Source organism: Papio anubis, chromosome 1, assembly GCF_008728515.1.
Source record: "Papio anubis isolate 15944 chromosome 1, Panubis1.0, whole genome shotgun sequence".
Taxonomy (NCBI): domain Eukaryota; kingdom Metazoa; phylum Chordata; class Mammalia; order Primates; family Cercopithecidae; genus Papio; species Papio anubis.
This window is the reverse complement of record NC_044976.1, coordinates 29,322,496-29,336,914: the sequence shown is the minus strand read 5'-3', so window position 1 is coordinate 29,336,914 and position 14,419 is coordinate 29,322,496. Positions and strand designations below refer to the sequence as shown.

Sequence of the window (14,419 nt, the reverse complement as noted above, 5' to 3'; positions counted from 1 at the left end):
AGTCTCCTAATAATATAATATTATATATTAGTCTGATTTTGGATCATATAATCCTGAAGTCCTTTTATATAAGGTGATGGTAGACCCTGGGTTACCCAGAACCTTGTGTCCCACAATAATTATCAATAGTGCCCCCCCCTTTTTTTTGTCTTAGGCATGTCCTAAGATAAAAGATGGTTTGGATGACAAACTACATCTTCACATTACTTTTAATTCTTAGAATTGTCTCCTTAACAGGGACATAGCCTAGATAAAGAGTTTATCTTGTACTGCTTTGGAATAGTCTGCTTCTTTTGGTTTCTCAGAAGGGGAGTTAGTTTTAGCATTGGTCAGTAATACCAACGATATGTAAAAACTTTTTTCATTTTCTTTTTTTCCTCACAAATATGCCAGGAACATAAAAACTTTTTAGAATCACTGAGTTGTGGAATTTTCCCCAGAAACCAACTTTTTCCATTGTCTCTGTATTTAAAGAGTAAATGTTGCATTTTGATGGGACATATTTTGCTACCTGCATTTTAGGATCTGCTTTCATGGATGCCATAGACAGTGATTTTTCCACTTTATTTCAGTTTTCCTCAAACTCGGCCCCCTTGGTGAAGGGATGTAAATTAATAGCAATTAATGTGAATTTAAGGGGTGAATTACATGGAATTGCCAGCAATAGAAGCATCAGTTTAGAAGATGTAACCCTGTAAGCACTGTAAAGTATCTCTGGTTGTTTTATAGAAATAGTTTTAAATACTGTTGATAATGAGCTATGTTGAGGACATTGTCCTTAAACTTGGGTTGCTGTAGTCCCTCCCCACTGAAAATAAGGTTTAATGCCCTTTACTTTCTCTGTTTAGCCGTACCCCTGGTAATTGCCAGAACTCTGCTAATGAAGTGGATCTTCTGGGTCCAAACCAGAATGGTTCTGAGGGCTTAGCCCAGCTGACCAGCACCAATGGTGCCAAGCCTGTGGAGGATTTCTCCAACATGGAGTCCCAGAGTGTCCCCTTGGACCCCATGGAACATGTGGGCATGGAGCCTCTTCAGTTTGATTATTCAGGCACGCAGGTACCTGTGGACTCAGCAGCAGCAACTGTGGGACTTTTTGACTACAATTCTCAACAACAGGTACTGTGTGTGTCTCTGTCATCCTCTCTACTCTCCCTCCAGCCAGCACGTTGTTCAAGTAATTAAGGAAGGGGGAATGGGGGAGGAGGTGGCATTGTTTCAGGCTATCCATAGCTAGCCCTTATGAACCTGTTAGTGATGTAGGTTTACAGAGTCCCCTCATGAAGCTGGTGCCTATGCTGAGGTCACTGGCAAGAGGCCACCCTGCTCTATATGTACTTCCTTTGGCTCTTATCTCTCCTCAGTAGCTGGGGAATGGATGAGGTAGTGTTGCCTCTTGTAACACAACCCTCTTGGGTGCTAAATTAATCTCTCTGAAGATTTATGTGGTTGTGATGCTGTTGATTTGTTTTGTTTTTAAAATAGTAAACTCTACTATCCACCGCTGTCAGGAGTGTAGTGCCAGGTCATCTTACCGGTTGTGTCTTAGAGTTAAACGAGTTACTCCAGATAACATAGATAAAGATTTGGCATCTTTCAAAAGTATTAGAATGTGATCAGAGGAAACCACACACACAAATCATTCAGCTTCAACTCGACCGTGAAATTGCTTGGCCTTTTTTTTTTTTTTTTTTTTAATTCATAAGTCCCTGAAGATGTCGTATGTCTGCCTTCTATTTTTGAAGACATGTAGGACTACCTCTAGGGTTAACTGATCTCTGTGTTTATTTTATTTTATTTTATTTTTAAAGAAAGGTCAGCTGTCTGAACTACAAAAGAGGGGCTACTAGTTTCCCAATCTTGCTAAGTATAAGTTCTCTCTTGTGGTGGAAGCAGTTTGACTGTGAATTTCTGTTACTCTTTAGTAGGTTCGTAATAGATGGTTAATACAGACTTCTAGGTTTGAAAGGTTAGCATCTCATTTTGAAGTTGAGAAATTCTATGTAGGGAAATTTGCTTATGGTCTTTGGAGATTAGTTATGACATGTACCTTTATTGTCATAAATAACTGACACTAAATTAATTTTGATTGATAGAGTAAAAAGTTTAACATATGAAGTTTTCCTTTAATTTAAGTCTCCTTTGTGGTTTATGAACAATAAATACCTCTAAGGGATTGTGTGACTGTGCATATTCATATAAGATTAAATTAACAAAATATCTTTCAGAGCGAGTAAACTAAAAGTGTACACTCTTCTCCATGCAGTTCTTAGTAGGTATGCCCGCCTCCCCATGTGAATTGACTTTCTGTGCTTTTTTCTCTTCTTTACGGCCAGTTTTGGTTCTTAGCTTCCATTCCCAGTGTAATGCAGTCTAACCCTTTCTGTGTTTTTTAAGAAGAGTGTGTCTCAGATTTCTTACAAACAAAAATATATGGTTCTTTCTTTTTTTTTTTTTTTTTAACTCTTCTTCATTTCATAATCAGAGTTGAGATTCTTTTTTGGTTTATTGATCTTTGGTTTCAAAATAATTTTACCAATTTTTGGAGGCTGGACAATTATGAGAACTTGAACAGAAGTGTACTTCTGTGTAGCCACAAGTAGTTAACATGATTACATCGTAGCTACCACTTATTCAAAAATAAAAAACCAAGGGTGCCCTCACCATATATCTCAGCAGTTTTTGAAAGTAAACATTATTTTGAAAGTTAATCTCTTGTTGCATTCAGGTTTCCTATGCATGTCTTGGTTGTTGCAACATAGAGGCATTTTTACACAGACATACGATTGTCATGATGTGAGTGTTGTTTTGTCTTGTGGGCCATAATTCTTTTCTGAGTAGTTTGTTTTATACATTCTTGTATCGGGGGCCCTAATAGCATACCTGGGAACCACTGGCGTAAGCCTCCTAGTATCTTTAAGACCCTCAATCTTTCAGTGTTCCTGTATAAGAGCTACTAGTTGTCAAGAAGGAAGGATTCCTTTTCTATTGGAAATTGGTGTTTATTTCTTACATTTTATTCCTTACCCTTTTGGTTTTCATTACATTTTATTCCACTTTTCATTTTTAATTTAAATCCACCTCATTTGTCAAGGTTCAGTACTGTCACGTTCCTTTTTTAGTCTCCAAACCAAAAAGCTGTCATGTCTGCCTCCCTTGAACTCCATAGCATTTTGTGTTTCCTTTAAGAGAAGGTGTTACCATGTTTTGTCTTGTGTTGTGATTACTTGTCTAATAGTCCTTGCCAGGTTGTAAGCTCCTTGAGGGCAAAGACTGAACCGTATCCCGTTTCCTCTGCATTGCTTTAGCAGAACAAGGTTTCAGGGGACTTTCCCCCATCCCTATTATAATATCTCAGTGCATCCTCTGTATGTAATATTCTTCCCAAAATTAAAATTTGAAACTAGCCTTTCAGGAGGTCTGGAGGCTACTCTCTGAGAACTACCATGTTTTCTAATATGTGTGTTCTTTGGATCCAGCTTACACCTTATGTACAAATAACTATACTGTATTATATCCAGGAAAGTTAGTTCTTGGATCAGAACTTAATCTTTTTAGGTTCACTCTGTTGTCATCTGATCAGAAACCATGGTCTCATGAGAAGAATGTACATTAATTCTCTGACACTCAGTTTTGTAGGTAACTTCAGGGAGATCACAGATCTGTGTTCTACAGATACAACCTTCTGTTCATATCTTTTGTTCTTTGTAGCCAACCATATCTTTCTTGAATAGAGTCTGATTCCCTTTCCTCCTCTTGATTTGCTCTCAGGTTAGTCATTGTGACTCATTTTATCATTTAAATTGTGCTTGGAAGTACTCAATGACAAGTGATGAGACCATTTATGCCCATATCCTTGGAACCCTACGACTATGGAGAGTGTACTCTGGTTTCTGGTCTCTTGCGGAAGGGAAGAACTTGTGGAAGAGGTGGTTTTTTTTTTTTTTTCTGGAGACAGAGTCTCACTTTGTTGCTCAGGCTGGAGTACCATTGTACGATCTTGGCTCACTGCAGCTTCTGTCTCCTGGGTTCAAGCAATTCTCCTGCTTCAGCCTCCTGAGTAGCTGGGATTACAGACACCCACCACCGTGCCTGGCTGATTTTTGTAGTTTTAATAGAGATGGGGTTTCGCTTTATTGGCTGGGCTGGTTTTGAACTCCTGGCCTCAGGTGATCTGCCCGCCTCGACCTCCCAAGGTGCTGACATTACGGGCATGAGCCACAACGCCTGGCCAGAGGAGCTGGTTCTTTAGCTGTGCCGTGAAAGACTTGTTTATATAAGAAGAAGGTGAGAATTCTAGTGGAGGAAATAGTAAAACAGGTATGTGTTCACTATTAGATAATGTAGAAGTAGTCAGTCTGGTTGGTGGTTTAGGTTGAAGAAAAATAACTAGAGAGGTTGAAGAGATGGTGTTGTGAGTCTTATGCCGTATTCACTATAGGAAATGAAAAGACACTTTAAAGGAGGAATGACTTAATTGTTTTAGTTTAGTTTTTTTTTTTCTTTTTTTTTTTTTTAGACGGAGTCTCGCTCTGTCGCCCAGGCTGGAGTGCAGTGGCCGGATCTCCGCTCACTGCAAGCTCCGCCTCCCGGGTTCCCGCCATTCTCCTGCCTCAGCCTCCCGAGGAGCTGGGACTACAGGCGCCCGCCACCGCGCCCGGCTAGTTTTTTGTATTTTTTAGTAGAGACGGGGTTTCACCGTATTGGCCAGGATGGTCTCGATCTCCTGACCTCGTGATCCACCCGTCTCGGCCTCCCAAAGTGCTGGGATTACAGGCTTGAGCCACCGCGCCCGGCCTAGTTTAGTTTTTTTGTGGTTAATGTGAGTTTAGCAGCAGTTTGAGACGTTCTCTTACTCTTACTATTCAGTTAACTGTTGACTGTTGTGTTCTTCTAGGAACCTTAGGTTCTGAATGAAACAGTAGTGGAACATTTGGGGAACTAAGCGCTAAATTGGTGGATTCTGAATCCTATCAGACAAGGGGAGGGCTCAGTGAGGACAAAGGTTGCATGCAACTGACTTGAAGGACAGGTAGAATACATTTTGTTGCAGGTCAGAGCAGAGGTGTGGAGCTGGGAATGACCACGGTGTGGGCCTATGCTGAAAGGAGTAGAAGTTGAGTGTAGAAGACGACAAGAAGGTACAGATGCCTTTGAAAATTGAGTCCAGGTCCTGGACGCCTTGAGAACCAGCTGGAAGTCTCAGACGGTACTGCTGATTGTGAGGATTGAACCAGAGATCTAGTGCAGTACATATTTTTCTGTACATTCTGCTCTTTTTATCTTGGCTTTCTGAAATAAGCAACAAAGGTGATCATTTTTCTTGGTTTAGAGTTGTTTGCTGCAAATGGTAGATTTGCTTTATTTGTGATTTTTTAGAATAGGAATCTGGTTTGGAGGTTGACAAAATAAGTAATTCCCTCTTTTGTTCTATTTTCTTTCAATCTTGGCTTTGATTTGGTGTAATAAGCTGGTTTCATCAAACTTATTACCAGCCTGTAATGAGATAGATGACATGGAGCAGCCTGCAAATAGGGAAAAGGTAATTTTCATTTAATTCATTGCAAACTTAGTTCTTGTTAGCTGTGACACAGGATTTTGATTAGTTAGTTGGTTGTCTGGTCACTGTTAATCACTCTGAATTTAACCCTTTTAAGGTTTATTTATAAGAGCGGGAGTTTCTAATTCTTTTTTGTTTGTTTTTGTGTGTGCCATGAACTTCTTTAATAGGTGAACCATGTGGACTACTTCTCAGAATGATGTTTAAAATGTATAAAGCAGGATTACAAAGGAAACCAGTGGTATAAAAATAGCTGTCATATTTAAAAACAAAGTTAATTATGTATTTATTTATGATATGATGCATGAAATAGAAGTAGATGTACTAGCTGTCATAATGAGCATGAGCAAGATTTTGAAATATCTCTAACAACTGTAAAGTAACATGAACGAATATTTGAGTTCTGTTTGTGATAATGTCACAGGTGTATTGCTAAAGTTAATGTAGTTTGTTGTCTACAATCTTAATTGAAGAACATGCTAAATTTCAGGTGGATGTGCGTGAGATAAAGATGCAGTATTACCCACCCGAGTACAAATACCTTGGGTTCAGAACCTCTGATTTGGAGTATTTTGTCAGCTTGAAATGCTCGTTATTTCTGAAGTGTTCTTCCTTTGTCTCAAATTCACTTCATTGTCTTCTTAATCCTGGAAAACAGCTGTGAGCAGTTCATGCATAATGTGTTCATACCATTTTGTACTGCGATGTTGGAGCAGTATTTATTTTTTACAAAATGCTGTACAGTTGCCTGTTTCTTTCCTTAAATGCAGTTTAGAAAATTATTACTAGGTTTTGGCCAGGCACAGTGGCTCACACCTGTAATCTCAGCACTTTGGGAGGCCGAGGCGGGCAGATCACGAGGTCAGGAGCTCGAGAGCAGCCTGGCCAATATGGTGAAACCCCCTCTCTACTAAAAATACAAAAATTAGCCGGGCGTGTAAAAATACAAAAAGTAGCACGCCCAGCTACTTGGGAGGCTGAGGCAGGAGAATCGCCTGAACCCGGGAGGCGGAGGTTGCAGCGAGCTGAGATCATGCCACCACGCTCCACCCTGGGCGACAGAGTGAGACTCCATCTTAAAAAAAAATTGTTACCAGGTTGTATTATATTACAAACATGGCACAAACCAAAGCCAGGGTTATATCAGTGTAGAATTAATTAATTGTATTGTTGATGTTCTTTATTTAGAGTTCGGTTAATCTAGGTTAATCTAAAAATAGCCTAATGTAGTATGTTTTACAAAATTGGACACTGTTGTACCAAAACTGTCATCTGTTAAGCATGAATTTTAACAAAGATTCAGATTCTGAAAGTGAAAGCTGAAGTGTGGTATTCATTCCTGCACGACTACAGTCAGAGGGGAGTGGAAATCGGCATGTGTTGTTAAAAGTTTGACAGTGTGATTAAATGTCATTCTCGTGAGGCCAAGTGTGTATATACTTTCGATGTAGGTATTTAATAGGCTCAACTTTCTCTTTAATTTACAAATGATTATTCTATCAAGTGTCATGTGTATAGTTAACTGACAAAGAGTGACTAGTAATTGATCAGTTGAAGCTTACCTCTATTGTTATTTGACTTTGTTCAAATTTTACTTATGGTGAAGTTTTTCTCAAAAGGTATTAATATACTTAGTGGAGGGATGTGTTTTGTTTTTCCCTAGGACCTCATTTGTTTTGGAATCAGATTCTTTATCTGCCAAAGAAATGCACAGATGATGATGATGAAGATGATGATGATGATTTTTTTTTAGTTTAGCAACATAGTTTAATTTGTATGCGCCTACCAAAAATCATTGTAATCATTAATTGATCATTGTAGTAGTTCAAATAACCTGGTATAAACTGGGCTTTGATCTAGAAGCTTCAAACAGTAGTAAGATTTCACAAATTTCATATGCCGAGGAGTGACTCCAAAATAAACCTTTTTCTTAAAATTTTAGAATCCCATCATTGATATAGTGCTTTTACTGTCTTGAAGGGATTTTCTCTGTGAACTCTGAAAACAACCCCATGAGGTAGGGCAGCTATTTTATTTTTAGACATAAGAGGCCAAGCACGGTGGCTCATGCCTGTAATCCCAACACTTTGGGAGGCTGAGGCTGGCGAATCACCCAAGGTCAGGAGTTTGAGATCAACCTGGCCAACATGGTGAAACCCCATCTCTAGTAAAAATACAAAAATTAGCCAGGTGTGGTGGCACAAGCCTGTAATCCCACCTACTCTAGAGGCTCAGACAGGAGAATCGCTTGAACCCGGGAGGCGGAGGTTGCGGTGAGCCAAGATCGCACTATTGCACTCCAGCCTCAGGGACAGAGCGAGACTCTGTCTGTCTCAAAAAAAAAAAAAGGAAGAAAAAAGAAAAAACAGTGAAGTTTAGGGACTTGTTTGAAGGTCATCTAATACAAGCAATGCAAATAGCTATTATTTTGGTTTCTAGCCTCAGGCCGTTTCCTTTGGACTTTGTATTAGAAATGCAGAGCCTTCTAATAGGTGGAGTTGTCTCACCTTCAAATTCAACTACATAGCTTTTTCTTAAAGTAGTATAATGCAGAAAGCACTCATCCATTAAAACAAAAATGGTTTTCTTTCTTTCCTGTTATCTTTGTGACCCGCTGATAGCAGCTGGTGGTCCTGGTGCAGTGAGATTTTGACTCTTTTTTTTTTTTTGAGACGGGGTTTCATTCTTGTTGCTTAGGCTGGAGTGCAATGGTGATCTTGGCTTACCCCAGCCTCCACCTCCCAGGTTCAAGCGATTCTTCTGCCTCAGCCTCTGGATTGGGGGAATTGCAGGTGTAATTCTGGGATTACAGGTGTGCACCACCACTCCCGGCTAATTTTGTATTTTTAGTAGAGATGGGGTTTCTCCATATTGGTCAGACTGGTCTCGAACTCCTGACTTCAGGTGATCCACCTGCCTCGGCCTCCCAGAGTGCTAGCCTTAAAGGTGTGAGCCACTGTGCCTGGCCAATTTTGACTCTTAATACAGATTAGGAGGAGTCCCGCCCTCTGCTCTTGGTGTGCTTGGGCTGCCTGGCTCTGGGAAGGAACTGTAAAGGGTGACTCTCAGAAGGGCTGAGTCTGTTGGGGGTGCCCTCCCCATTCATCAGAAAGAACATCACACATAAAGGACTTTTATAAATACTTTACATGTGTTAATTTTAATCCCCACAGCAACCTGCCGTGTTACATATATCTTTATCATCATATTAAAGAGAAGAGGAGAATGAGGCACAGAGAGATTAAACGATTTGCCAGAGGTGACATAGCAAGTCACTGGTGAGCTGAGATAGAAACCAAGGCTGTCTGGCTCCAGAGTCAGTGCTCTTAACCCTTGTCTGCTATTTATATAGTCTCAAACTGGTTAAAAAAAAAAAAAAAAAAAAAGTCAGGGCTGGCAGTACATTTTATTGTGGCCGGCAGGGGAGCGGGGCTGAGTAGTCTTTTGCATTTACTGACTCCTTATTTAGACATTACTCCTCCAGATTTAGAAAACGCCATAATTTTTTATGTTAGCAACTGCTGTCGATAACAACAACAGTAATAATAGTAGTAGCTGTCTTTTATAAGATGCCAACTACATGTCAGTCACTATATTGGGTGTTTTTGGCTGCCTGGATTCCTTTCTGGAATAAGAGCCCTATAGAGTATTTTTAATATAGTAAGTGACAGAGAAAGGAGGCAAACCAGCTTGTCTACTTCTTAAACTATGCCTTCAGTATTTATTAGGAACCTTGATATGCTTGAAGTAGATGATCCATTTTCCCCAGCATTCAGACTCTTGAACAACTTGTGAAATCTACCCAAGTGAATTATAATTAACAGCTTCACATTTATCATTATACTGACCTTTAAGCATTTCCCCCAACTCTCACAGTATTTTGTTTCTCAGTTATGGGATATTCGCCTGCTTTGTGAAAAACATGAAAATGTTAGTAGAGCTCAATGCTTCGCCCCGCAGATGGCATTTATGTGAGTTTTTCAGGATCCTTTGGAATCTGTCACTTGCCAATTACCCAATTTGTTTTGAATACTCTGTATTTCCAGTTAATATTGCACCATTTACATAAAGAGAATGTACCAAAATTGCTGTAATCTATTCTGTAATCAAATCTGTCTGCTATAGATGTACAATTTACTTTTGTTAAGTTGTTTACTGCAAAATGGTCTCAAGAAAATCCTTTTCTATTCACCATAATTACTAAGATATTAATCAGCTCTCAAGCATAGGCTGTATGGGGTCTCTTGTAAGGCTTGTTTACTTTTAGTTAAAAGTAGTTCCTGCTTTCAAAATGTTTTAATATGATGAAAACCAACCACAAGGTAATGTTACGTGGAATGATTACTTTTGTGGTATTCCCACATGCCATGTATTTCCATGTATATTTACAGATACAGTACATAAAATGACTTACATGTAATATTTAAAAAATATATAGCCCAGGTGTGGTGGCTCACACCTGTAATTTCAGCCCTTTGGGAGGCCAAAGTGGAAGGATCATTTGAGCCCAGGAGTTCCAGACCAGCCTGAGCAACTTCATCTCTACAAAAAAGTTAAAAAAAAAAAAAAAATTGGCCAGGCGTGGTGGCATGCGCAGCTACTTGGAGGCTGAGGCAGGAGGATTGCTTGAGGCCAGGGGTTTGTGGCTATAGTGAGCCATGATTATGTCACTGCATTTAAGCCTGGGTGACAGACAGAGTAAGACTTCGACTATTCAAACAAACAAAAATATATGCAGTGAGGTTAAGTCAGATGGAATGGCAGTGGACTACTGTTTTTGGTTAATAAATCGAGATACCCTTAAGAGTTGTGTTCTGAGCATTTTGTCTTTATTTCCCCAGTTCCATGTCACAGCACCTACCTAATAATAGGTGCTCAAAAAACGTCTGTTGAATGAAATGAATTCTTTTGTTTTCAGTAGGGCGAAGAAGGGTAGAGAGAAGAAGCTAGCACAAGCAGTGCCTGATATGTTAAATGTTGCAAAAGGTTTTAGATCAAGAAAATTCCAGAAACCCATTGAAGAGACAGTACATATTTAGTGGAACTATGAGATGTTTTCACAACCTTGGAAATAATTTAAAAGTAACTTTCTACTGTTTTACTTATTTTCCCACTCCTGGCTACCCCTCTTGGGTGGACTGCCTCCTGTTGGAGGGAATACTGTGTGAGCACATCTTTAGTAAGACAGAAATGTGAAACCAACTTGCAGAAATCACAAGCACACTGTTACCAAATAGTCTTGACTGGCTCCCTTCTTGGAGGACAAATGTTTTCATAATGTCTGTCAGTAGATTCATTTCCCCTATTTCTTTTTAAGACTTGATATTTAGTAATACTGTTTCCTTTTTACCAGCATCACACTGAAGTTTTTCTTTAACTTTTGGGGGAAAAAAAAAAAAAAGTATTTTTGAAATCTGTGCATGGTTACTTTTGACATTCATACTCCAAAAGCAGAGACTAAGACTAGAGAGCTAACAGGTGAAATTGGCCAGTACCTTCAAAGTATTCACTTTTTGTTTTATTTTAATCTAAAATTAGCCTCCTCATGTTTGAGGTGTAGAGAGTAGCCAAATCTCAGGATAAAATCTCTCCATCACCTAAGATAAGAGTAAGTCCAGTCATGACAGTGATTAAGCTGAGTTGGTAGAATGACATTATCTCCTAATGTCTGAAACAATCAGGTCTCTTTATGAGGACATCTGTAATTCAAGATCCATGGTGTCTGTTATACATCATCCAGCAATGTCAGCTGAGCTGTTGAAAAATCCTGTAGGAAGAGCAGGTAGGTTGAAGGTCCTATCCAGGGAGGTCCCTTCAGTAAGTGCTTTCAGTCTGATTTTAGCAATCATTGAAGTCTTCAGTGTGACTCCTTGGAAGGAGGCCCGTTTAGGTGAACCACAAATCAGGTTACTGGCATCCTTTTTCTTTGTTCCAATACTATTCATACTAAAATGTAATCTCCATCAGGGCAGGATTATGTATTGTTTCATTCACTAGTTGTATCCCTAGTTCCTTGCACAGTGCCTGGCAGGTATCATTTGTTTCATAAATATTTGTTGAATTAATGAGTGAATGACTGATTTTGTATTAATCATAAGACATTCTTAGTGTTGTTAAGGCCTTTGAGCTTTCTTTTCTTTAGAATTAAGAAGTATGCTAGGTGTGAGCTCATAATCCAAATTTTGTTAGTAGCTGCTGTTTTCTGCTGTTTTATTTTCAATATACAAAGAATAATATCCCAGAAGACTCTGGAGCTCCCGAAAGTTGGGCAGATGTCTAATTTACTCATTAGGATAAGCTACTAGTTGAGGAAGTTATTCAATACCATTTTGGGAATGAGACAGCTCAGAGGATGAAGTGAACACTTTTCATATTCTTCTCCAAAATGTGAGTAGGTGAGGATTAATTCAGTTATTTGTGGGCTCTTGAAAGGAGATTCAGCACTAGGGGCAATGTGGCAAATCAGTTGTCTAATTTTTAACTTTGCCTTAGATCAGGCAAGACCTGTAGACCTGATAAGCTTTAGGGCTTTTGCATGCACATATATGAGATATCTGTATCTGTATCGATATCTATATATATATAGATATCTCATATATGTGTGTGTGTGTGTGAGAGAGAGAGAGAGTGTGTTTGTGGTTCAGGGGACATATAATCTGTGAAGTGGGCAGCTCATGGAACCAGGGCACAGCAAATTGAAGTAAAGAAAGAGAGACAGGGAGAATAGAACTATGAAACATTTTAATCCCATGGGAATGGAGTAGAGTATGAGAACATTTGTTGTTGTTAAAGTATCATGCCTAAACAAGTGTTTATTAAAATTTTTAGTCAGAGAGGTTTTTAAATGATTTTGTAAGACAGTTTCCCTAACCACACCGTGTTTTTCCTCTTGCCTCAGCTGTTCCAAAGACCTAATGCGCTTGCTGTCCAGCAGTTGACAGCTGCTCAGCAGCAGCAGTATGCACTGGCAGCTGCTCATCAGCCGCACATCGGTAAGTCCTTAAGCCCATAGCTCTTTCATGATAGGTGTGGCCGCCATTTTAGGATAACTGGTTGCTGTGAAACCCAGTAATTTAAACTGATTCTAAAAGTTCAGACAAATCCCTCAGACAGAGTAAGTGGCCTCTTCCTTTTGTCCAGTTGTCTCTCAAGCCACATTATTTTTGACCTTGCTTGTAGACCCACATCATAAGATTTCTTCAGTGTTCACCCATTGCCCTACCTCAGCTGTTTCAGGATTTAAAGTATTTATCACAATAGCGATTGGTGACTACCATTAGCTCTTTTGGTAAGGTTTGGATGACATTGATTAAATAAGTTGTGGTTCTATAGACTATCAGCCTCTCATTTTATTAGCAAAACAGTATAAATCCATTTTCCAGTCAGTATGCATTGAAAAAGTTTAAAAGTATTCTCGTATAATTACTGGTTTTAAAGTAGCTTTGCCCTTTTCCTGTAAGTTTAGTAAAAGTTTTGAGCGATGTTTTCATCGTACTGCCTAGATGTTTCTTCCCCCTGGACCTTCTTAGGGTCTCTTAGAAATAGAGTGCATTAAGTGTAAACAAGTAGAAGTAGAATTTTTTTTTTAATATGTCAAAATGGCATGATTGAGTAGAAAGGAGATAGCTAATCTTGAATGTGATAGGCTATAGAAGAATATACTTACTTCCAACCTAAATAAATAAAGTCCAGGCATAAAGTCCTTGGGTCTGATAATGTATAGTTGTAGATGGTAATCTTTATAAATACCCATAGATTTTATTTCATGAAAACTGTTTGTAAAATTATTTTAAGTAGAAATACTTCATCCCATTTTAATATAAGTCTTTAAAATTGTTCCATTGTAGGCTGTTATAATTTTAATAATCTTTTAGAAAGTATGCTGAATTTAAAACTGTATATACAGTTTTAAGTATTTCTTTAGCAAAGGTAAAATTTAACTCTATAAACATTTCATTATAATCTTTAGTATAGCAGTTACCTTTTTAAAATTTCTCTTTACCCTCAACCTGTCCCGTCTTCTCTTTTTTCATTTTTTTCTTTATCTACAGCCTGAAGTGAATAGCCAAACTGTGTAGGTATTTGATAGGGCTGCAGTTTTAGTCAAGTTTGTTTTTACTGACAGGTATGTTTTCAGCAGGTTTAGCTCCCGCTGCGTTTGTCCCCAATCCATACATCATCAGCGCTGCTCCCCCAGGGACGGACCCCTACACAGCTGGATTGGCTGCAGCAGCGACACTAGGTGAGACATTCTGCTGCATGAGGGATTTTCTCACCTGCTGAAAAGTCATTTGAGATGGGCTTGCATTCTTTATACTCTTTCCCAAATCTGTGTCTCCGGTGGAGATCATCCAGATTTTCAGTGCCATTTACCTACCAGCTTAGTATCTCTCCATAGCAGTATCATAGGCCCCTCAGACTTGAAAATGTTCAAAGGCAAATTAATCACCTACCGCTTGCATATGTATTTTTGATCCATGGAGCCACCAGATGCTCATTTATATTTTGGGTATTTCTCCCCTTGCCTAGATCTCCTACCACCTCTAGTCTATCATATAGTTCAGGTACTTTTATTGGTCTCTAATGTGGAAATTTCTAATTTCCTTGCCTCTCTCACTTCCTTTTCCCCTCTAAATTGTTCAAGAAAATGATTTCAGACTTAGATCTTACCTCATCATCTTTCTGCTTAAACCTTTTGTTGATTTCCCTTTTTTCTACCCTAATATGGCATACTACAGTTATTACCAAACATGGCTGATCATTACAACTTACTTGGAGTCAGGGTGGGGTTGGTGGTGTTTTGTTCCTTGAAATCAGTATTTTTAAGGAGCTTCCAGATAATTCTGTGGATTAACTAGG

At 39.0% G+C, this 14,419-nt stretch overlaps 1 protein-coding gene across 34 annotated transcripts in view; it reads left to right on the top strand.

Annotated features, from left to right (window-relative positions):
• PUM1 (pumilio RNA binding family member 1) overlaps positions 1 to 14,419 on the top strand; it is a 136,609-nt gene that overhangs the window by 73,868 nt on the left and 48,322 nt on the right. For 13 of the 34 annotated variants that reach the window (XM_031666450.1, XM_031666400.1, XM_031666427.1 and 10 more), the window contains 4 exons: positions 849 to 1,119; positions 5,471 to 5,542; positions 12,459 to 12,552; positions 13,686 to 13,802. In XM_031666450.1, coding sequence (XP_031522310.1) covers positions 849 to 1,119; positions 5,471 to 5,542; positions 12,459 to 12,552; positions 13,686 to 13,802 — 554 coding nt within the window. The remainder of the gene's footprint in view (positions 1 to 848; positions 1,120 to 5,470; positions 5,543 to 12,458; positions 12,553 to 13,685; positions 13,803 to 14,419) is intronic. The other 21 variants (XM_021938631.2, XM_017959030.2, XM_017959029.2 and 18 more) reach the window with 7 other exon arrangements.